At 38.7% G+C, this 15,606-nt stretch overlaps 1 protein-coding gene across 1 annotated transcript in view; it reads right to left on the bottom strand.

Annotated features, from left to right (window-relative positions):
* SPATA1 (spermatogenesis associated 1) overlaps nucleotides 1-15,584 on the bottom strand; it is a 58,204-nt gene extending 42,620 nt beyond the window's left edge. The window contains 5 exon segments of the mRNA XM_088835434.1: nucleotides 1,895-2,012; nucleotides 4,429-4,535; nucleotides 10,566-10,744; nucleotides 13,003-13,053; nucleotides 15,453-15,584. Of these exon segments, the coding sequence (XP_088691560.1) occupies nucleotides 1,895-2,012; nucleotides 4,429-4,535; nucleotides 10,566-10,601 (261 nt within the window). The 5' untranslated portion in view covers nucleotides 10,602-10,744; nucleotides 13,003-13,053; nucleotides 15,453-15,584.
* Nucleotides 15,585-15,606: the final 22 nt, after the last annotated feature.

Below are 15,606 nucleotides of genomic sequence, written 5' to 3'. Positions count from 1 at the left end.
TGCTTCTGTTAGGCCCATACCATTTCTGTCCTTTATTGTGCCCATCTTTGCATGAAATTTTCCCTTGGTATCTCTAATTTTCTTGAAGAGAGCTCTAGTCTTTCCCATCCTATTGTTTTCCTCTATATTTTTGCACTGATCACTTAGGAGGGCTTTCTTATCTCTCCTTGCTATTCTTTGGAACTCTGCATTCAGATGGGTATATCTTTCCTTTTATCCTTTGCTTTCCCTTCTCTTCTTTTCTCAGCTATTTTTAAGGCCTCCTCAGACAACCCTTACCTTTTTGTACTTCTTTTTCTTGGGGATGGTTCTGATCACCACCTTCTTACAATGTTACAAACTTCTGTCCATAGTTCTTCAGGCATTCTATCAGATCTAATTCCTTTAATCCATTTCTCACTTCCACTGTATAATCATAAGGGATTTGATTTAGGGCATAACTGAATGGTCTAGTGGTTTTCCCTACTTTCTTCAATTTCAGTCTGAATTTGGTAACAAGGAGTTCATGATCTGAGCCATAGCTCCTGGTCTTGTTTTTGCTGACTGTATAGAGCTTCTCCATCTTTGGCTGCAAAGAACATAATCAATCTGATTTTGGTGTTGACTGTCTAGGGATGTCCATGTGTAGTATCATCTCATGTGCTGTTGGAAGAGGGTGTTTGCTATGATCAGTGTGTTCTCTTGGCAAAACTCTGTCAGCCTTTGCGCTGCTTCATTTTGTACTCCAAAGCCAAACTTGCTTGTTACTCTACATACCTCTTGACTTCCTACTTTTTCACTCCAGTTGCCTATGATGAAAGAGACCTCTTTTTTTGGGTGTTAGTTCAATAAGGTTTTGTAGGTCATCATTGAACCATCCAACTTCAGCTCCTTCAGCATTAGTGGTTGGGGTATAGACTTGGATTGCTGTGATATTGAATGGTTTTCCTTGAAAACGAAAAGAGATCATTCTTTTGTTTTTGAGATTGCACCCAAGTACTTCATTCCTGACTCTTTTGTTGACTGTGAGGCCTACTCCATTTCTTCTAAGGGATTCTTTCCCACTTAGAGTTTAAATAGGGAAAATCTTGATTAGAGAAATAAACCTTATATAAATACGAGAAACCAGAAACTTTGAGATCTATTGGTTTGCTGGACTGAGATTTCAGCTGCTGCTAAGTCACTTCAGTCGTGTGCGACTCTGTGCGACCCCATAGATGGAAGCCCACCAGGCTCCCCAGTCCCTGGGATTCTCCAGGCAAGAACACTGGAGCGGGTTGCCATTTCCTTCTCCAATGTGTGAAAGTGAAAAGTGAAAGTGAAGTCGCTCAGTCGTGTCCGACCCTTAGCGAACCCACGGACTGCAGCCTACCAGGCTCCTCCATCCATGGGATTTTCTAGGCAATAGTACTGGAGTGGCTTGCCATTGCCTTCTCCGGAGATTTCAGCTAGGAAAACTCTATTTAGAAAATCCTGCCACTGAAGCTACAAATAGGAGTGTTCAATTGAGAACAGCTGATTCCTGCCCCATTGATTACAGTATATTAGAGTCATTCTACATCAAACAAGGCTAGTTGTGGCCTAACAAATGAGAATCTTTTTTTTCCCCCACAAGTGCTCATTTAAAAAGCTTTTAAATGCTATTAAATTTAAAAATATATGATCACATTTTAAAATGTCTTTCTTTTCTCCCCAAGGAAATTTACACACCAAATCCCCCCATATTGTAGTGCACAATAATATACCAGAAAGGCCCATCTTTTCTTGATGACCTGTGTGCTAAATGATATTTCCATTTTGTTATGATTGAGATTACATAATGCATAGTATATTAAGGAGTTAATAAGCATCTAAGAAAGAAAATTTGTTAAGGTGTGCTTTTCTTTAATCAAAAAGAAAAATTAAGAAAACTTACTACAGCTAGATTATTTCCAATGCATTTGAGAAATAAAAATTTTTCTGCAACAGCTTCTTCATCAAGGAACTCACTGAGACGCTCCCTCAGGTCTTGTAAAGTTAGGTGAGGAGATACTCTGAAATATCATGACATTGCCTTATAATGTAAAATAAAATAGGTTTCAGCTATAATAAAGATTCAGTAGCTTTAGTCATTCATCTCAAGTCCAAATACTAATTTAATATATCATATATAACTTAATATATTGTGTTTCTACATTGCTTGGAACTTTGTAGACTTGAAGGCTGTAAATATTTTTTTACAAAATGGTTAAAAGTCACTTAATCAATAAAATCATTAAAATTTTAAATTTTCCAAATGTACAGTTTATAAAAGTCCTTTCTGTAGTAAAAAGGACTTCTTTTCTTTTCTTATCTACCTTCAGTTTCACTTTTCTCATCTACCTTCAGATTTTTTACTAAAATAAAACCTTGCAATGATATTTATATAATGTTATATGTATCTTAAAGAAGAGTTTAGCCACAGATATTTGTTTTGGAAGTTTTGACAGTGTTCAGTTCAGTCGTTCAGTCGTGTCTGACTCTTTGTGACCCCATGAATCCGTGTTGCTGCTGCTGCTGCATCACTTCAGTCGTGTCCAACTCTGTGTGACCCCATAGACAGAAGCCCACCAGGGTCCCCCGTCCCTGGGATTCTCCAGGCAACACTGGAGTGGGTTGCCATTTCCTTCTCCAGTGTGTGAAAGTGAAAAGTGAAAGTGAAGTCGCTCAGTCGTGTCCAACCCTTAGCGACCCCACGGACTGCAACCTACCAGGCTCCTCCATCCATGGGATTTTCTAGGCAAGAGTACTGGAGTGGCTTGCCATTGCCTTCTTCTGAATCTGTGTTAGCTAGTGCTTAAAACATTTTTTTCATGATTGAATGTCATCAGACTATACATTTTTGCTTATTGGGAACACTTCATTCCTCAACATCTAAAATTTAAAGCTCTTGTTCTGAGTTCTTATTTTTCTAGACTTTTAGGGGAATATTATATAATTAACTCATTCAATTAACAAATATATATTGAGCTCCTCTTTGTGTCAGACATTGTTGTAGGGTTGAGAATAAGGCAATCAACAAAACAAATATTTTTTCCCTTATAGACCTTACAATCTAATGGTGGAAGTGAAAAATCAACAAAGTAAATAAGAAAAAAATTTAATTCATAAGACACTGCTGCTGCTGCTAAGTTGCTTCAGTTGTGTCCGACTCTGTGCGACCCCACAGACGGCAGCCCACCAGGCTCCCCCATCCCTGGGATTCTCCAGGCAAGAACACTGGAGTGGGTTGCCTAAGTACTATTTGTTGTTCTTGTTGTTTAGTCGCTCAGTCCTATCTGATTCTTTGTGACAGCATGGACTGTAGTCTGCCAGGCTCCTCTGTCCATGGGATTCTCTAGGCAAGAACACTAGAGTGGGTTGCCATTTACTTCTCTAGGGAATCTTTCCAACGCAGAGATCGAACCCACGTCTCCTGCATTGGCAGGCAGATTCTTTATCGCTGAGCTACCAGGGAAGCCCAGTACTAGAGAACCATAAAACAGGTAAGGATGAGTATTCTGATGAGAGAAAATATAAACAAAAAAGTAATACTGGAGAAAAGACATGAATGAAGGAGATGAGATAGCATATGTAAAGGCACAGAGAGCATTTCAGACAAAAGAAACAGCAAGTACAAGAGTTCTGAGGTAGGACTATGTCTAATGTGTTCCAGAACAGAAAGGAAGTTCGTGTGCTTGAAAAAAATGATGGGGAAGATTAGGAAGACTGAGGTGTCCTCAAGAGAAATAACAACAGGCAGTTAGAATACATACTATCATGTGTGTTTCTGTGAATGTGAAAATATATATATGCTATGTACGTGCTCAGTTGCTTCAGTCCTGTCCAACTCTTTACATCCCAGTGGACAACGGCCCATCAGGTTCCTCTATCCATGCGATTCTCCAGGCATGAATACTGGAGTGGGTTGTCCTGCCCTCCTCCAGGGAATCTTCCCAACCGAGTAATCAAACCCGATGCCTTACATCTCCTGCATTGGCAGGCGGGTTCTTTACCACTAGCGCCACCTGGGAAGCCCATATATATGATATATGTATATATATATCGTGTTTCTATTTTTAAATAGTTCAGTGAAAAAGTCACTATACATATACTGGTTTAACCACTGTTCACAGCTCTTCAGTAGTTTTCTAATTTCAGGTAAATACGGTCTTAATTCTCTTTGTGTATAGCCTGGTCACTATACAGGTTAGTTATACTCTGTTTTCTAGGTGGCAGTGCTACGGCTAAGTGACATCTGTTCCTATGGCACTTTTTAACAGTTACATAGTACTATTTATTGATAGTATTCATTAAGGCAGGGACTGGATCCATCACAGGAACAAGATATTTTTCACTTACAATTTTTGATTTTCCACAAAGCATTTTTCTCTGAAGAAAAAAAAAGATCGCTTTTTCAGACACATTGTAATGTGACTACAAAATACTTGCCTTATAAATCCAGCTGAAATGAATTTGTTAACAACTTCTATTGAAATGGTATTTAACTTATAATTCCATGATCCTTCAGGGACATAAAAGACATGAAGTTCCACCAACTGAATAAATTGAGAATAAAGTCAGTTAAAATCATTTTTAAGTGAGAAAAATCAATTAATGTCCTCTAGAATTTGAGTTTAATAAACATCATTGAAATAAACAAGGTATATATGTATCCTTCTGAACAAACACATACAAAAAAACAAAACGAAGAGCCTGAAATACGCTAAGTTGGCTACTTGGCACTGGAGCACATTTTCCCTTGGAAACAATGTCCTAGATGTGGTGCTAGATTTCCTTAACATATATATAACACAAAAAACATTTCTGGTTTGCAGTGAGGATACTACATTGCCAAGATCAGATTTCCAATTACCAACCAATGCCCCTTTCCCTGACCCATACCTACACAGTTCAATTTGTGTCACTTTGTGGAATCCTTATTCTTTACATATATATATATACCAGAATTTGAGGAAGAACCTATTCCTCACCAGTGATGGAAAAGGAATGTTTGTTTCCACATAGGGCAGGTCTGTAAGCTTAAATTGTCTGTGTTTATATGTTGTCTGTGCTTATATGTACTATCATCTTTTCTATTAATGTTTTATGACCTCAGTTAGAATTCATCCACTGAGAAGAATATTTAGATTCCTACAAAACAGTTATAGCAAATAAAGACTTTTACTTCAGTGAAAGTTTGCTGATGCTGCTAAGTTGCTTCAGTCGTGTCTGACTCTGTGCGACCCCACAGACGGCAGCCCACCAGGCTCCCCCGCCCCTGGGATTCTCCAGGCAAGAACACTGGAGTGGGTTGCCATTTTCTTCCCCAATGCACGAAAGTGAAAAGTGAAAGTGAAGTCGCTCAGTCGTGTCCGACTCTTAGCGACCCCATGGACTGCAGCCCACCAGGCTCCTCCATGGGATTTTCCAGGCAACAGTACTGGCGTGGGGTGCCATTGCCTTCTCTGGAAAGTTTGCTACTCATCCATATTAAAAGTCAAAGCATTTAAATGAGTATACACTACAGTATAATGTATCTGAAAAAAATGTTTTTTAACTTTGAAGTAAATATGACTTTACATTAACATTACTAACTCTTATAGGAAATGAAAATGGCTCTTTGAATGAGTAATTTGCTCAAGTTATTTTATAGACCAAGCATATTATCTGTATATTTTGATGTCAGAATATTAACTAACAGTTTAAGATGTCTGCATAGATTGAATAGTGAAGTTTCCTATATGCTGTATTTTGAATATCAGGGCATTTTAAAGATTACTCTCTGGCTATACTATCCTGTTAATAGCTAAAAGCTATACCATGTACTAATACTACAATAGTAAATATTAAAGCTATAATAATAAATATTTATAAAGCTTTCAGAAATCTGAAGTAAATATGGCCTTATCATTTATATGACTATATCAATATTTTACAGGAGAAAAATATTTCTTGAAATAAACATTTTACTCCATTTTACTTTCATAAACCAAGTAATTACTTCAATATTTTTATAACAATTCAAGAATTATAATTCAAAGTGTTTGTATATACTTTCATTCCATAATTGAATGAGGAGGCAATATAAAGTAATTATAATAATAAAACATTTCCTGGCCTTTGAAACATTTTGTGAAGTAAATTAATTTATGGAGAGTTTGAATTTATTTACTCATTCAACAAACATACTTACTATGTGGAAGTACTGTTCTAGGCACTATGAGCATATAGTGAGTAAAGCAAAGATCCATGCCTGCATGCAGCTGATATTCTAATGAGGTATCAGGACAAGAAGGATGAGGCAAGTGAAGCACTCACCTCAGGCACAAAATTTAAAGTGGCATCAAAGCCTCAATCATCAAGGTAAATAATATCTAAAGATCCAATCAATGCAAAAAATTCATGATGAACAAAAAATCATAAATTTAAAGATAGAATGGTACTATTAGAGTCTGAGTAGAAAAAAAAAGCAAACTGCTATATACAGGCTTTTTAAAAAATACATTTCTTAATGGCTAACTTTTTTCAGAACAACATATTTGAAAATTTTGCAAGCCTGTATTAAAACTTTATTGTAATTTTACTTTCCTGGCTTTAATGGAAGTAAACTCATCAATAATATTCTCATTAAAACTATTAACTATTTAAAAATACATTAAATAGCACAGGAAACTGTACTGAATATTATGTAATAACTTATAAGGGAAAAGAATCTGAAAAAGAATATATATATACACACACGTATAACTGAATTGCTGTGCTATGGCTTCCCTGATGACTCAGAGGGTAAGGAATAAGCCTGCAATGCGGGAGACCTAAGTTCCATCCCTGGGTTCAGAAGATCCCCTGGAGAAAGGAACGGCTAACCATTCCAGTATTCTGGCCTGGAGAATTCCATGGACTGTATAGTACATGGGGTTGAAAAGAGTTAGACACGGCTGAATGACTTTCACATTCATACCTAAACCTTACCTGTGGAGTGCTTAGTCGCTCAGTCATGTCCGACTCTTTGGGACCCCATGGAATGTGTGGCCTATCAGGTTTCTCTGTCCACAAAATTTCCCAGGCAAGAATACTGGAGTGGTTTCCCATTTCCTACTCCAGGGGTTCTTCTTGACCCAGGGATCAAATCTGCATCTCCTGCACTGGCAGGTAGATTCTTTAACACTGAGCCACCTGGGAAGCCCATCTTAAATTTACACTATATTGTAAATCAACTATGACTAAAAATTTTTAAAAATAAGTGAAAATAAAATTGACTATTCCATGATAAATACATAAAGTAAAAATACATTAAAAGATATACAGAGGGATATATATTTTGCCTTTTGCCTCTGGCTTCAAAATGGTTGCTGCTGCTGCTGCTTAATCACTTCAGTCGTGTCCGACTCCGTGTGACCCCATAGACGGCAGCCCACCAGGCTCCCCCGTCCCTGGGATTCTCCAGGTTAGGCATAGCATTATTGGATCCTGTTTCTATTTAAAATGTTGATATCTTGTTCATCATTGGTTTTTCCATTAATTTTTCATTTTAGAAATCTTTTATTATTTATTTTAATTATTTAATTTTGGGGGTGCCTCTTAAGTTTTGCACCAAAGACAACTGACTCCTTTGCCTCAGACTAGTCTCAGCCTTGTGTGGGACACAGACAATAAACATTAAATATAAAATACTGGTAAGTAATACAGAAAAGTGATTAGAAAGTGAGCATACCTGGTCAAAGAGAATAAGTAGAGCAGGGCAAAAAAAAAGTGAAAAGAGGGAGTAATTTTCAGTTTTAAATGGAATAATCCAAATACACATCTAAGAAAACAATTCTTTAATGTCAACTGATATCTAGTCCATATTCAAATTTCCCCATTGTTCAACTGTCCTCAGAATGTTCTTTCAATCTAGAATCCAATCAAGGATAACATATGTATTTGGTTGTCATATCTTTTAAATTTTAATTGAAGTACAGTTGATTTATAATTTTGTGTTAGTTTCAGGTGTACAGCAAAGTGATTCAGCTATTTTCTTTCGGATTAAATTCATCTCACACGCTAGCAAAGTAATGCTCAAAGTTCTCCAAGCCAGTCTTCAACAGTACGTGAACCGTGAACTTCCAGATGTTCAAGCTGGATTTAGAAAAGGCAGAGGAACCAGAGATCAAATTGTCAACATTCGCTGGATCATCGAAAAAGCAAGAGAGTTCCAGAAAAACATCTACTTCTGCTTTATTGACTATGCCAAAGCCTTTGACTGTGTGGATCACAACAAACTGTGGAAAATTCTTAAAGAGATAGGAATACCAGACCACCTGACTTGCCACTTGAGAAGTCTGTATGCAGGTCAAGAAGCAACAGTTAGAACTGAACCTGGAACAACAGACTGGTTCCAAATCGGGAAAGGAGTATGTCAAGGCTGAATATTGTCACCCTGGTTATTTAACTTATATGCAGAGTACATCATGAGAAATGCTGGGCTTGATGAAGCACAAGCTGGGATCAAGACTGCTGGGAGAAATATCAATAATCTCAGATATACAGATGACACCACTCTTATGGCAGAAAGCAAAGAAGAACTAAAGAGCCTCTTGATGAAAGTCAAAGAGGAGAGTGAAAAAGTTGGCTTAAAACTCAACATTCAGAAAACTAAGATCATGGCATCTGGTCCCATCACTTCATGGCAAATAGAAGGGGAAACAATGGAAACAGTGACAGACTTTATTTTGGGGGGCTCCAAAATCATTGCAGATGGTAACAGCAGCCATGAAATTAAAAGACACTTGCTCCTTGGAAGAAAAGCTACAACCAAACTAGACAGCATATTAAAAAGCACAGACATTACTTTACCAACAAGAGTCTGTCTAATCAAAGCTGAACTGTGGTGTTGGAGAAGACTCTACAGAGTCCTTTGGACTGCAAGGAGATCCAACCAGTCCATCCTAAGGAAATCAGTCCTGAATATTCATTGGAAGGACTGATGTTGAAGATGAAACTGCAATATTTTGGCCACCTGATGCGAAAAGCTGACTCATTTGAAAAGACCCTGATGCTGGGAAAAATTGAAGGCGGGAGGAGAAGGGGATGACAGAGGATAAGATGGTTGGATGGCATCATCAACTCAATGGACATGAGTCTGAGTAAACTCTGGGAGTTGGTGATGGACAGGGAGGCCTGGCGTGCTGCAGTCCATGGGGTCTCAAAGAGTCAGACACGACTGAGTGATTGAACTGAACTGAGCATCCAAGAAGTGAAGTTTGAGTGAGGCATTAAGTATGAATCCAAGGTGTTTGGATATTAAAAGGATGGATTTGCCATAAACTGAAATGAGTAAGGTCATGGTTAGTACAGGTTTGGGTTGCGGGGAGAAGTATAGTTCAGTTTCAAACATGTTGAGTTTCTGTTGTCTATTGGTCATCCAAGTGGAGATTTCAAGTAGGCAGTCGGACAACATCAGTCTGGAGTTTGGGAAAGAGGGTTGGGATGGGGATATAAATTTGTGAATACGTAGCATAATGTTGGTATTTAAAAGTACTAGATTGGATAAGATCGCAATGAGTGCAAACAGAGAAGAGAACAAAGAGCTGACCCCTGAAGTTTCCCAGTATCAAGAGATCAGGAAGAAGAAAAACACCTAAAAGAGAAGACAGAACAAGGGACTTCCTTGGTAGTCTGGTGGCTAAGACTCTGTTCTACCAATGCAGGGGGCCCAGGTTCGATCTGTAGTCAGGGAAATAGATCCCATATGCTGCAACTGAAGATCCTGCATGCCTAAACTACAGATCCCAAGTGCTGCAACTAAGACCCGATGCAGCCAAATTTATAAATATTGTTTAAAAGACGACTGAGAATGAATAACAAGGAATTATGTCAAGGAAGAGAGTGATCATGGTGTCAACTACTGTGCATATACAGATCAAGCGTATGCGGGATAAGAATTAAACCACAGCTTTAGTAATGTAAAGGCGAACAGGGCAGTCGGTTTTGGCAGAGTAGAGGAGTGAAAACTTGTTTGGAGCTAATTTAAAGAAAAAAATGGGAAGAAGGTACTGGGGTTTGAGAATGTAGGAAACAGTTGTCTAAAATAGTGGAACAGAGAATATGTGGGAGGTAGTCTTGTTGCCTTCTAGCAAAAAGGTCCACTCGAGATTCATGCTCATTAATTTAAAGTGAATTCTCAGTCCTTATGCTGGTAATTTTTCTCCAGCCATGTGCCAGTGTAGGTGTACATGAGGAACAGATGAAGATTAACCAGGGTTTTTGCTTTGTCAAGGAGTACAATGAAATGAGAGGGGGAAACGAGTCAAAATTATGTGCAAGAGAGTGATCAAGAATGCTCCATGATATTTAAGATAGCCAGACAGGCCTGAGAAGAGAAACAAACAAAAAAAGATTATAGGCTCAATGCCCTGGAGGTACCAGTATAATTGGGGTCCTTAGAGATACAAGATCTATAATCAAATAATGGGATACAGACAATTGGGTTCACAGTGGAGTTAGTATCTAATACTTTATATAATCCACGTTTGCTTTATCAAAACTTTTTAAAACCAATGGTAGGTAGGTGTTTCTTATATTTTAGTACAAAAAGATTCTCTTACCTCTGATGAAGAAGGTCGACTTGGATTGAGGGACATATTCACCAATGTCTGAATAGGGTAATTATCAGTTGGAACTTTGTAGGGTTCTTTTTATCTTTTCTTCATTTAGTATTTAATAAAGGTTATAACAGATTTTTGGTTTGGCTTGCTTATGTTATAGCATTCCACTCATTTCTGGTCTTTGATTCATTCCAAAAGTAAACAGAAAAAAACAAAAGGCTTTAAAATAGAGTCAAAATGAAAACTTAGATAAGTATGCAATCTTATAATAATAATTTAAAATGATATACTACTGATAATTAGGGCTGGTAAATGCAAAGAAAATCATATATCCCATACAACTAAGTGGTAAATTATTAATACAGTAGACTTGTGACTAAAACTCTTCTTACTAAATAATTCATTTTCTCTTGGTCAAAAATTAAGGTTAAATATATATAGCTTTTTACATAAAGTAGAAATACACTTTTGGAAGTAGAAGGACTAAAACTATAAAAATGGCTGCTGCTGTTCAGTCGCTCAGTCATGTCTGATTCTGCAACCCCATGGATTACAGCACACTAGGCTTCGATGTCCAACACCAACTCCCAGAGCTTTCTCAAACTCATGTCCATTGAGTCCGTGATGACATCTAATCATCTCATCCTCTGTCATCCCCTTCTCCTGCCTTCAATCTTTCCTAGCATCAGGGTCTTTTCTAATGAGTCAGTTCTTTGCCAAAGTTCTTTGCCAAAGAACTGGAGTTTCAGCTTCAGCATCAGTTCTTTCAATGAATGTTAGGACTGATTTCCTTGAGGATTGACTGGTTTGATCTCCTTTCAGTCCAAGGGACTCTGAAGAGTCTTCTCTAACACCACAGTTCAAAAGCATAAATTCTTTGGTCCTCAGCTTTCTTCATGGTCCAACTCTCACATCCATACATGACTACTAGAAAAACCAAAGCTTTGACTATATGGACCTCTGTCAGCAAAGTAATGTCTCTGCTTTTTAATATTCTGTCTAGGTTTGTCATAGCTTTTCTTCCAAGGAGCAAGTGTCTTTTAATTTCATGGCTGCAGTCACTATCTGCAACGATTTTGGAGCCCACCAGTATAAAGTCTGTCACTGTTTCCATTGTTTCCCCATCTATTTGCCATGAAGTGATGGGAGCGGATGCCATAATCTCAGTGTTTTTTTTTAAAGCCAGCTTTTTCACTCTCCTCTTTCATCAATAGGCTATTTAATTCCTCTTCACTTTCTGCCATAAGGGTGGTGACATTTGCATATCTGAGGTTATTAATATTTCTCTGGGCAATCTTGACTCCAGCTTTCGCTTCATCAGCCTAGCATTTCCAATGATGTACTCTGCATATAAGGGCTTCCCTTGTAGCTCAGCTAGTAAAGAATTCGCCTACAGTGCAGGAGACCTGGGTTTGATCCCTGGATTGGGAAGATCCCTTGGAGAAGGAAAAGGCTACCCATTCCAGTATTCTAGCCTGGAGAATTCCATGAACTGCATAGTCCATGGGGTCACAAAAAGAGTCGGACACAACTGAACGACTTTCACTTTCATTTTCACTCTGCATATAAGTTAAATAAGCAGGGTGGCAATATACGTTCCGTTCCGTCGCTCAGTCGTGTCTGACTCTTTGCGACCCCGTGGACTGTAGCCTACCAGGCTTCTCTGTCCATGGGATTCTCCACGCAAGAATACTGGAGTGGGTTACTTGGCGTATTCCTTTCCCAATATGGAACCAGTCTGTTGCTCCATGTATGGTTGTAACTGTTGCTTCTTGACCTGCACATAGATTTCTCAGGAGGCAGGTAGTGGTCTGGTATTGTCATCTCTTTAAGAATTTTCCACACTTTGTTGTGACCCACACAGCCAAAGGTTTTGGTGTAGTCAATAAAGCAGATGTTTTTCTGGAACTCTTGCTTTTTCGATGATCCAACAGATGTTGGCAATTTGATCTCTGGTTCCTCTGCCTTTTCTAAATCCAGTTTGAACATCTGGAATTTCACAGTTCACATACTGTTGAAGCTTAGCTTGTAGCATTTAGCACTTTGAGCATTACTTTGCTAGTGTGTGAGATGAGTGCAACTGTGTGGTAGTTTGAACATTCTTTGGCATTGCCTTTCTTTGGGATTAGAATGAAAACTGACCATTTCCAGTCCTGTGGCAATTGTTGAATTTTCCAAATTTGCTGGCATATTGAGTGCTTCACAGTATCATCTTTTAGGATTTGAAATAACTCAGCTGGAATTCCATCACCTTCACAAACTTTGTTTGTAGTGATGCTTCCTAAGGTCCACTTAACTTCACATTCCAAGATGTCTGGCTCTCGGTAAGTGATCACACCATCATGGTTATCTGGGTCATTAAGATCTTTTTTGTATGGTCCTTCTGTGTATTGTTGCCACCTTTTCTTAGTATCTTCTGCTTCTGTTAGGTCCATACCGTTTATAGGTGTATGAGGCTTCCCCTGTGGCTCAGCAAGAAAGAATCCACCTGCAATGCAGGAGACACAGGTTCAATCTCTGGGTTGGGAAGATCCCCTGAGAAGGAAATGGCAACCCAGTACTCCAGTATTCTTTCCTGGGAAATCGCATGGACAGAGGAACCTGGCAGGTTACAGTCTATAGGATTGCAAACGAGTGGGACACAACTTAGTGACTAAATTATATACACACACATGTGGCAATTTATCAGTTAAGAATTAATGGTAATAATCTATAATAAATACAGCACACTAGTAGGTCAACTGTGAGACTAGAACTTTAATTTTTTTTTAGTGGATGCATTAAAAATTTGATATTTTAATTCAGAACTAACTTTTGATTAATTGAACTCAAGACAGAGCAATCAAGAACTGCTTTACTATGAATATTACCCTAAGGTAAACTGCCCCACTATAATATCCCTTCTAAAGGAACTGCAAGCAAGTCATGCGTTGAGCTACAATTTCCTCTGTCATTTCCGACTGGATAAATACTAAAGACAAATCTTGGCTGCCAGATAAAAAGTGACCTGATATGAAATGAACCCTTTAGGAATTAGAACTGGGAGAAGAGCTCAAGATTCAAGTATATAGTTAGTAGATACTGAAGCAAAAAGAATGTAGAAAGGGAAGTCCTAACGTAGTATCATATTCATGAGGCAAGCCGATGTTATGAGAAAGCTGTAATTATTTGTAAAGCACAATAGAAAAAGAGATCAAGTCTAGAGACAATGAGTAATTGAACTGGTAGTGAGATGCCAGTGAAGAGATACATAGGTGATTCATGTTTATAGCTAAGCTCTAGAGACGAGTCAAATTTTTTTTTGCCTTTGAGGTCCCGAGCTTGATCTGCTCCCAGTTTGATCTATCAGTTCAACAGTTCGTTCTTTTTTTTTTTTAATATCTATGGTATAACTGTCTCCACTACTCCACTACTCTGTTGATCTTTACAATTATCTCTTCATTGCTTGAAGCAACTTGAGTAAATGTTTTCTATCAAAGGCTTCATTAGGTATGCTTAGAATTTGCAGTTGATCTTAACCAAATCACAGTTCACATAGTAACTCCTAACATAGTCTCTGGGGTTTTCAAATTATTTACCTATTATTAATTAGCTAATGAACAAAATAATGGCAATCCAGCTAAAAAAAGACAGTGGATAACGAAATGATAATACTAATCTTTCATTTATTGCATCCTTTTGCTTTATGATCCATCCCCACCCCCACCAGGAATGGAAAATTTGCTTTATCTTACATATTAAATCCCATCAACAGGTTTTGGGTGCACAACAGTAAATTACTGAAAAGGATCCCAAGGTCATAATGGGCCTCAGTAGGAAAGAGTACCTAGTGAACTTTGGGTTTGACAGATTTCTTGGTTGTGCTTTCTTGTCACACATTATTATAAGGATTCTCTCGGTTTATCAAACTGATTTTACAACAATGCTTTAAATTGTGGAAATTCAAACATAGCTTGTTCAGGAGAGACTGGTGACTCATAAGCTGAATTTATCGGTAATCACTTCAGATGGTAATGAACTTAAAATGAACTTTTTTTTTCTCTCCTATACTGAATTAAGTTCTTTATTAGATAGACACTAGATAAAAACTAAGAAGAAAGGATTGGACTACATATTCCCTGAAATCCCTTCTGGCATTGACATTTCATGGTTCTTCAGAATTTAGAAGTGTATTCTGTAACTACTGTGAAAATCAGAGTCTTTTCCAGTGAGTCAACTCTTCTGATGCTGGGAGGGATTGGGGGCAGGAGGAGAAGGGGACGACAGAGAATGAGATGGCTGGATGGCATCACCGACTCGATGGAGGTGAGTTTGAGTGAACTCCGGGAGTTGGTGATGGACAGGGAGGCCTGGCGTGCTGCGATTCATGGGGTCGAAAAGAGTCGGACACGACTGAGCGACTGAACTGACTGACTGGCTGAACTGAACTGACTGACTGTGAAAATGAAACCTTCTTTGAGTCAATATATTTAATTGTAAAAACCTATAAAGTATGAATGAGATTAGTTAACAAGGCACAAAAGTCAAATAATTTGAAATAGTACTGGGAAACAGGGAAAAGAGACATTTATTGAGATACTTGTCATACTCTTTACATATAAAATATCATTCAGAAAGACAAATCTGCGGAAGGGCCGCCCGTTGGACAAAAACGGGTCATTTAGGGACGCATCCCTAAGGAGACAAGGTGCCAGCGACTCAAGCCCATACTTGTAGCTCCTACGCCTCAGTGGGGCTCTCCTTTCCCTCATGACTGCCGCCAACTCCGCCAGGAACACTGGCACCGCCTCGTCGTCCCGCCACCATGACTGCTACAAAGTCTCTCAACAACTGACTTCCCTCACCGACCCTCTTCGGAGTCCCTTTCGGGTCTCGCAGCATACTTACCGTCTCTTTCCTTACCTCTCCTAACTCTGCCTCTCGGGAGAGGGAGGGCGGAGAGGAGGGGCGTCCGTTCCAGTCGGCCTCCCGCAGCGGCCGCGCCCACCGTCCGCTCCGCCCCTTCCCGCTCCCAACTCTCTTCTCACCCTGCGAGGTTCGC

This window comes from Moschus berezovskii, chromosome 4 (genome assembly GCF_049115385.1).
Source record: "Moschus berezovskii isolate FMDL1 chromosome 4, NW_MosBer_1.0, whole genome shotgun sequence".
Lineage (NCBI taxonomy): Eukaryota > Metazoa > Chordata > Mammalia > Artiodactyla > Moschidae > Moschus > Moschus berezovskii.
The sequence above is the reverse complement of the archived record's forward strand: the minus strand, read 5'-3'. Positions and strand labels throughout refer to the sequence as shown.